The following is an 8,664-nucleotide window of genomic DNA, read 5'->3' on the forward strand; positions in this document are numbered from 1 at the left end:
ATATTCTCTCTTATAACAACCCACATTTTTCATCAAATCACATTTTTAACATCTATTTTACATGTTTTACAAACAAGTCCTTTTAGATGTTTTCATGAAAAATCACTTAGAAAAAGATGTTCATTTAACACCAAACTTCCATATTCCTCCATTAATCATCAAAATACATACATAGCACTATGGGTAAATTTTTGAACATAAACCGTAGTTCAAATAAAGAGTAGAAATAGCTAAATCATGCTTCAAGGATCTCAAAAATGCAAAGAACATTAAAAACATGGCTAGGAATGACTTACTATTAAGCTTGAAAAGTTGAAAAACCCTAGCTATGGTGCTCCTCCAATTTTCGGCTAAGGCATGAGAAAGATGAGCAAATTTTTTCTTGATTTTCCCTTTTTATTCTTTTATTTACCAAATGACAAAAATGCCCTTTAAGCCTTCTTTCTAATTTTTCCTATTCATGACAATTTTTGTCCAAAATTATAGAAATTGGTCAAATTGCTATTTAAGACCTTCTAATTTATAGTTCAATGCAATTTCATGCTTGGAGCTTCTAGAACACATATTTTGCAACTTATTCAATTTAGTCCCTAACTTCAAATTGGACACTTTAGGCTGAGAATTTCTTCTTGAAAATTTCACACAAACATGCAATCATATCATGGACCATCAAATAATTATAAAATAATTATTTCTATTTTGAATTTGTGGTCTCGAAATTACTGTTCTGACTAGACCCTAATTCGGGATGTTACAAATTATTTATCAAAATAACATGAAAAAATTTTTAATTACCAGAATAATATTGACGGTGCATAGGAACCCCAAATCGACATGGTGAATAATGATTTGGGGTGACTACAAAAGCAATAATTGTATCAGAAAAAGACATGGAATCCTCTTAATCCCAATTCGGAAGTTGACATGCTAATTGGAGTTTCGAATGAGTTTTCATGTAAAAAAATTTCAATCTTTTATATTTTTAAAATTTTTTTTATTTGTTTTATAAAAAATAAAGTTACTCTCGTAGTAATATAATTTATTCAAAATGTATAAAGTTGCATTCATAATTTCCTTAATTAAATTGATGTCACTTGAGTCGTGACACCAAATTTAGGGTTTTAATAATGATAGAGATATAATATAAAATAATATTAACGCAAAGTATAAAAAATTATACAATATTAATTATTCATGTATTAAATTTATATAAAACATATAGTAATTAAAAACTAAATTAAAAAGAACAAATTTTCTCAACAAAATCTAACCCACTAATTATAGGGAAAAATGTTGTAAACTAGAAATATTAATTGGTATCAATAGAGTAAAAATAAAATATAAAAGTTGAATAAAATGCCAATCCAACACTAATCATATATTACATGATAAGAAAACACACAAGCACTTAGTTACCCTAGGAGGAACAGGCTTCTTTCAGCCCGTTGATAATGTAAGAAAAGAAAGAGTCGGTAGCAAGATTAATTCTTTCACCATAACTGCGAGATAAACGATTCACAATGAGAATTAAAATTGTTTATTATATAAATAGATAGATTAGAGAATTAACATATTATAGAGAATAATCGTGATCAGAAACAGGAGGCAGTGTGTCCTCGAAAACCACCAATAATAATCAAGCAAGACGAAGATCATTGGAACCAAATCGTCCTCCATGTTGAAGAACAAGATTAGGGTGGTGGATTTGATACAGGCGAAGAGCATGTAAGTTAGAGGCTCCATTTGCTGCTTCATTATAGTATCCTTCACTTTCAACTATTCCATTCTGTTGGTCAAGCTTTGTCTCCTTGGGAAAACACACACTCATTATTAAGATGCACTACTAGAGTACTAGTCTTTGATCTATTGGATAATTAATGAAAGTCGAGTTCCTTACCAAGTCGAAGACAAGATTTGCATGTCTTTCCTCCAAATTCCTAACCTGCAGCGCATTCCAGTCCTCAAATATTATAAGAACTCGACTAATTGAATGAAAGGCGACTATTTTTATGGAGTTGGATTCACTGACCTTCTTTTTGTGTGTGTCGGTTTGCGTTTTAATGACATGGTACTGTGGAAAATCAACTGATATTGTTAGTTTCATTATTTGAGTTTATCTCAATTGGAGGGGGTGGGGAGGTTTACACACACACAAAAGTACCCTTTTATGTTAACCTGATTCTCCTACAAGTTCATATAAACATCTGTAAGAGATAAGATTTTGGCATCCCAACATCCCCAATTCCAGGAAGAAAGAACACTTTCTGTTTGATCAGCTACTTGGACTTTGGGCGCTGAAAACTTTCTAAAATGGAGGAGTTGAGATGACTAGTGTGATAATAAAAATCCAAACTTTTTTTCCTGAACTCAATTCATTTAACATATTTTTAGCCAAAGGATTGGTTCTTCCACTTAGAACCCTTAACTTTTCTTTTGTAGTCAAAGAAGCCAAAGCAAGATATCCTTTTTTTTTTTGGGGGGGGGGGGTAAAACAAAAAAAAGAAGCAATAATTTCAAACCTTTCTGTCACGTATAGCCACCAAGGAAGAATCCATCTTAGCCTCAAGAGCTTGCAATTCCTTAATGTTAAGATCATCCAGATCTCCACCCATCCTCTGCCTGCTAAAACAATTTCCTAGTCAAAGTTTTACTTCATAAACCATGAAAAAGGACTTTTATTTCCAAATTAACCCTAAGTTTGGTTTGGTATGTATTTCAAAGCACTAATTCCTTTACCTGATCTCTCTTCTTAACTTCTTGTTGATCTCCTTCAGCCTTCTGTAGTTTTCTTGCATTTTCTGGCAAACAAACAAAGCGTACAACTAAAATATAAGAAGAAAATCTGGAAAAGCTGACAGATCAAGCAAGCTAACATTCAAGAGAAAGACTAAGGACCTCGTAGTGGGAGATCCAGAGATCGGTGCCTGTAGTCTTTTGATAAAGATCAAAAAACGCCTTTGTCCTAATTTACATCAACAGCAACACAAACAAAATCCATATAATTTCTTTCATGCATACATATATATGTGTGTGGAGAGAGAGAGAGATGGGGTTTGGTATTGTACGAGATATTAGGGCTGATGAACTCGTGGAATTTCCCAGTGCTGGAGAACATGATGAGTGAAACCTTAGCATCACATAGAACAGTGAGCTCTTGGGCTTTCTTGAAAATACCATTTCTTCTCTTGGAATAGGTCACTTGTCTGTTTGTAGCGTTTTCAATCCTCTTGATCTCGATCTTGCCACGACCCATTTTCTTTTCCCTTGAAAATCTCAAAAAAAAGAAAAAGAAAAAGTACAGTAGGGAAAAATAAGAATAAGATTAGAAGAGGTAGAACAGCAGCAGCTAGTTATATGCTAAGAGCTTAGTACAAATAGACTATCTTCAAGTTCAACAGAGGAAGAGGAGAAGAAGAAGAAGATGATAAAGAAAAGTGAGAGGAAGGGCGGTGTAGAATCTATATCCGGAAAGGGTATAAAAAGGTTTTATGTTTTGTAACTATAAGTGGTGGTTCATTAAATGAACACCGATCAAAGAGCAGGGGCATCTAGAGGCTAGGGTATCGTCGCCTGATAACGTGTGAGATTGGGTTTTTTTTCCTTTCATGTTTTTCTTCGATCACGACAGGACATGAATGTATACACGACAGTGCTCCTTTTCCTTAAACCTCTTTGTTGGGAGATCTAGTTAAGTAGGATTCGGTTTAGTAGTAAGCTGTCTTGATGTACTTGTTTTTAACACTGACTATTAGAAAAAATACAATCATCGATTTACTCACATAATATCATCATTTTGAATCACTCTTCTTCTTCTTCTTCTTCTTCTTCTTCTTCTTTTTTATTACTTGAATTGTTTTTTAACTTTTGTTTTAGATTTCTTTCTTTATCCTCAAATGGCATTGGGACCGCCACAACCTTTTGGACCTCGAAAGTGGAATCTAAATTGTGAATCCCTAATTATGGGAGTTTCTTCGCCTTCTTTTTTCTGCCTTAAAAATATCTTACCCGTTTATGCATTCACCATTCACATTTATATTGTTGATTATCAAAGAAATTTAAAATAGGAAGAACCTTTGTTTTCCTAGGGTGTATTTGGGCAAAGGATTTTGTGGAGGATTTTCATTTCTAATAATATTTTTAAAATTTCAAAAATAAATTTACTTATTCAAATAAATACAATCGGAAATTTTAAAATTTTAAGAGATTGAGAAGAATTTTAAGTTGAAATTGTATGAAAAAAAGGGAGTTAAAATATCATGGAGGCCCCGATATTAGGAGTAAGATTGTATTTTACTTTTTCTATTAAAAATTATATATTAAAACAAAGAGTAAACTAATTATTCTGTTAAAAATATCATCTATGTCTACTATTAAAAATTAGTTTTTGTATGTTAGCATGAAATACATGTGACACGTTGTCACATGTCATTGTTTGGTTATTCTGTCAACCACGTTAGTTTTTAACCATACAAAAGGATGAAATTTTTAATAGAAGGAATCAATTCGCTCCTTAATCTAACATGGAGGGACTAACTTGCTAATTTTTTGAGTAGAGTGACCAAAATACAATTCGACTAGTACACAAGCTTTTATGATACTTTTTACCAAAAAAAAAAGATGGTTTTTCAAAATTTCTTTCGCTTAATACACATGATACCGTGGTAAAGTAAAAACATAAACTTTGAAATGTAACTTTTATTTAATTCCATTTATATATTATTAAAAATATTTATATACTTTTACAAATCTAATGATATCTCTATAGCATATTTTATATAATTTATTTTTAATATCATTATTTTCTTTTATAATTATTTTTTAACTTATTAAATTTCATTAATTTAAAAATTTCTTAAAAATTATTTATCCAAACAAAATAACCACAAATACTAAAAAAATATTAATATTTTAAAAAGATATATTTTAAAAATACCAACATTTTCAAATCCTTCAAAATTTTAAAATTCCTTACCTAAAAAATTTGCCTAAGACTCAATTAGTGCTGTCAATTCACTCAAAAACCTAAGCTCTTACCTAAGCTCTTAATTAGTTTAACACTCCCCTGAAGTATCATTTGTGGGATATGCTTGAGCTTCAACCCACTTGGATACATAGTCCACAGCAACTAAGATGTATTTGTTCCCATATGAAGAAGGAAACGGGCCTAAGAAGTCAATGCCTCATACGTTGAATAATTTAATCTCCAAAATGTTTGTCAATGGCATCTCATTCCTCCTTGATCATAAACGTCTTTAAATAGTGTATGCCAAAAGAAACCAGCTGCAAAATCTTTGCTGTAATACGTGAACCACCAAAGTATATCCCCCACTTGGAGATGAATGGCAATGATACAAGATCTCAACAATCTTACTTTCAGCTACACACTTTCGGATTATATTATCTACACATTGTTTAAACAAAAACAGATCCTCCCAAAAATAATACCTACTATCATGAAGGAATTTTTTCCTTTGTTGGTATGTCATTTCACGAGGAATTATTCCACATGCAAGATAATTGGCAAAATCAGCAAACCAAGGTGTTTCATGAATTCGACTTACCTCAAATAAGTGTTCATCTAGGAAATTCTCGTTGATAGGCACACATGATCAAGAAACCTCATCTTGCTCGAACCTCAACAGATATCAGTTATTTGATTTTCGACACCTTTTCTGTCTTGGATCTCAAGGTCAAATTTTTGAAGTAACAGTGTCCAACGAATTAGCCTCGGTTTCACATCTTTCTTCGTGAGCAAGTATTTAATGGTCGCATGGTTAGTAAATACTGCAACTTTGGTACATATAAGATATGAGCGAAATTTGTCAAAAGCAAAAACTATAGCAAAGAGTTCCTTTTCAATTACCGTATAATTGAGTTGGGCTCCCATCAAAGTTCTACTTGCATAGTAAATAGGGTGAAACACTTTGTTTCTTCTCTGAACCATCACAACTCCAACGACATAATCACTTGCATCGTATATCAACTCAAAAGGTGAGCTCCAATTAGGTGTAACGATTATTGAAGCTGAGGTTAACCATTTTTTTAGATCTTCAAAAGCTTCCAAACATGCTTTGTTGAAATCAAACACTGTATCTTTCTCTAACAACAAATAAAACGATTTAGAAATTTTCGAGAAATCTTTAATAAACCTTCGCTAAAAACCGGCATGGTCTAAGAAACTTCTGACTCCTTTCACATTAATTGGGGCCGGTAATCTTTCAATTACGTTCACATTTTCTTTATCGACTTCAATTCCTCTCTTTGAGATTTATGCCCTAAGACAATCCCTTCATTAACCATGTGGATTGAATAAAATTTCTCGGGTTGGCTTCCATCAAAGCCATGTTTTCTTTACCTTCTTCATCCTCTAAAGGGTCAAGATCTAAGGCTTTCTCCAATGGATCTTCTTCAAAATTGCTTTCCATAGAAACCAAGGTTTCTATCTCTTCTATAACTGAACACTCTTCTACCGGATCAGAAAATTTCATCTCTTTAAGAATGTTAAAAGTTTACCTGATCGTCTTGAACTCGCATGGTGAGTTCACCTTTCTGCACATCAATTAACATTCTTCCTGTGGCTAAGAAAGGTCTCTCAAGGATGATCAACACTTTCTTATTTACTTCAAAATCTAAGACAATAAAATTAGCAGGAAAAATAAATTTATCGACTCTTACCAAAACATCCTCGATCTTTCCTTCGGGATATGCTAAAGATCGATCCGTCAGCTGAAGCGTCACTGTTGTAGGTCTTACTTCACTTATCGCTAGCATCTTGAAAATAGGCTTAGGCATTAAATTGATACTCGCTTCTAAATAACATAAAGCTTTACCACAGTAAGATTCACCAATGTTACAAGGTATAGTAAAGCTTCCTAGGTCTTTAAATTTCGGTCGCAATTTGTTCTGCAAGAACGCACTGCACTCCTGTGTTAAGGCAACAATCTCATACTCATTCAGTTGTTTCTTATTGGACAATATATCCTTCATAAACTTCACATAATTCGGCATTTGTTCTAAAGCCTCCACCAACAGAATATTGATGTGTAATTGCTTCAGAACTTTCAAAAACTTCTTGAATTGCACCTCTTATTTCCGCTTGTGTTACTACAATCTTTACGGATATGGAGGTGATAGGACTTTCGATTGAATTGGATAACGCTTCTGAGTAGGTAAATCTGCATCCAAAGAAGATGTTAAAGTATCTGAATTCACTAAGTTAGGATTTACTTTGTCAGTCTTTGCAGATTCTGACTCTTTTGGTGTAGGAATTTCAACAGCTAGTTAATTCTTCTCAATGGGCTTATCTTCGACATCAACCAATCGGGGTTCTAGAATTTTACCATTTCGCAATGTCACTGTCTTGATATGTTCTTTACCCAAATTTATTAGATTCTGAATATCGCTCGACAAGGTTTCTTGCGGTCTATTACGAAGCTCTGAAGCTAACTGACCCATTTCTTTCCAAATTTTTCAATGCTGCTGCCTGGCTTTGGATCAAAGCGTCATTCTTTGCCATGTATGCTTTCAACAAGTTCTCCAAACTATTTGATGCCTCAGCTTGAGGTGGTTTTAGAGCTTGCTGATTAAACCCTTGAGATTGGTTGGGTCTATGCTGCAATAAGTTGTTATTCGGTCCATTTCCTTGGTTACTCCAAGAAAAGTTAGGATGATTACACCATGAAGGATTGTAGAAGTTGGACTGGGGTCCTTGTCCACTTCTATTTTTATATTGGTTCCCCATATAGTACACTAACTCAGGATTTGATTGATAATTCTCAAAAGAATGACCTTCTCCACAGTACACATAGGAAACTACTTCAAACAGACTTGGTGGCTGAGCTGCAAAATTATTAGCACTATTAGCGGTAAACTGTTTTAACATAGAGGAAATAGACGATACCTGAGCTGATAATGAAGTGAGGGAGTCAACTTCATGAACTCCAGCTACACGTCCTCCTCAAGCTGTTCGATTTGTTGGTTATTGATAGTTATTACTTGCGATCCTCTCAATGATCCGATAAGCCTCATTATAAGACTTAGACAAAATTGCACCATTTGCAGAAGCATCTACCGTCAATCTTGTATGTGCATTGAGACCATTATAGAATGTCTCCAACTAGATACAATGAGGAATCCTATGATGAGGAAACTTATGAAGTAACTCTTTGAATCACTCCCAAGCCTCATACAAAGACTCATCATCTATTTGTTGGAAAGTTGTGATCTCGTTCCTCAACTTAGCATTTTTGCTAGGCGAGAAATACTTAACAAAAGATTTCTCTGCTAATTCTTGCCATGTAGATATGGAACTTGGTGGCAATGAATTGAGCCATGCTCGTACTCGATCCCGCAATGAGTACAGAAACAACTTCAACCTCAGTATGTCTTCAGTCACATCTGCTATCTTAAATGAATCACCCACCTCTATAAACAATTGAAGGTGGAGATGTAGATCTTCCGTAGGCATACCACTAAATTGTCTTTAATTAATTATCATTATAGTTTAGGGTTTATGATTTAGGGTATATGGTTCAGGGTTTAAAGTGTAGGAGTTACTAATTTAAGGGTTATGAATTATGTAGTTTAAGGTATTTTAGGGTTTAATAGTTAGAGTTTAAGATTTAAGGGTTAAAGGTTAATGATTAGGGCCGGGTTAGGGATTAA

General features: G+C 33.5%; 1 protein-coding gene and 1 non-coding gene across 4 annotated transcripts; one reads left to right on the forward strand and one right to left on the reverse strand.

Annotated features, from left to right (window-relative positions):
* Nucleotides 1-1,328: 1,328 nt before the first annotated feature.
* LOC107927061 (floral homeotic protein PMADS 1-like) lies at nucleotides 1,329-3,821 on the reverse strand. Of its 3 annotated transcripts, none has more exons than XM_041083998.1 (7): nucleotides 3,066-3,821; nucleotides 2,896-2,962; nucleotides 2,737-2,798; nucleotides 2,520-2,619; nucleotides 2,030-2,071; nucleotides 1,898-1,942; nucleotides 1,329-1,807 (listed from the first exon to the last, which is right to left on the reverse strand). In XM_041083998.1, exons 1-7 carry the CDS (start codon nucleotides 3,251-3,253, stop codon nucleotides 1,637-1,639), a joined length of 675 nt encoding a protein of 224 aa, XP_040939932.1. In that variant the 5' UTR covers nucleotides 3,254-3,821; the 3' UTR covers nucleotides 1,329-1,636. The 3 variants fall into 3 exon arrangements, with proteins under 3 accessions (XP_040939932.1, XP_016713534.1, XP_016713527.1); XM_016858045.2 differs by having other exon boundaries at nucleotides 1,329-1,798; nucleotides 3,066-3,736; XM_016858038.2 differs by having other exon boundaries at nucleotides 1,329-1,804; nucleotides 3,066-3,736.
* A 4,311-nt stretch (nucleotides 3,822-8,132) lies between these two features.
* Nucleotides 8,133-8,239, forward strand: LOC121211691 (small nucleolar RNA R71). Its single transcript, XR_005906910.1, has one exon. It is a non-coding gene; the product is annotated as a small nucleolar RNA R71 (small nucleolar RNA).
* Nucleotides 8,240-8,664: the final 425 nt, after the last annotated feature.

Source organism: Gossypium hirsutum, chromosome A12, assembly GCF_007990345.1.
Source record: "Gossypium hirsutum isolate 1008001.06 chromosome A12, Gossypium_hirsutum_v2.1, whole genome shotgun sequence".
NCBI lineage: Eukaryota > Viridiplantae > Streptophyta > Magnoliopsida > Malvales > Malvaceae > Gossypium > Gossypium hirsutum.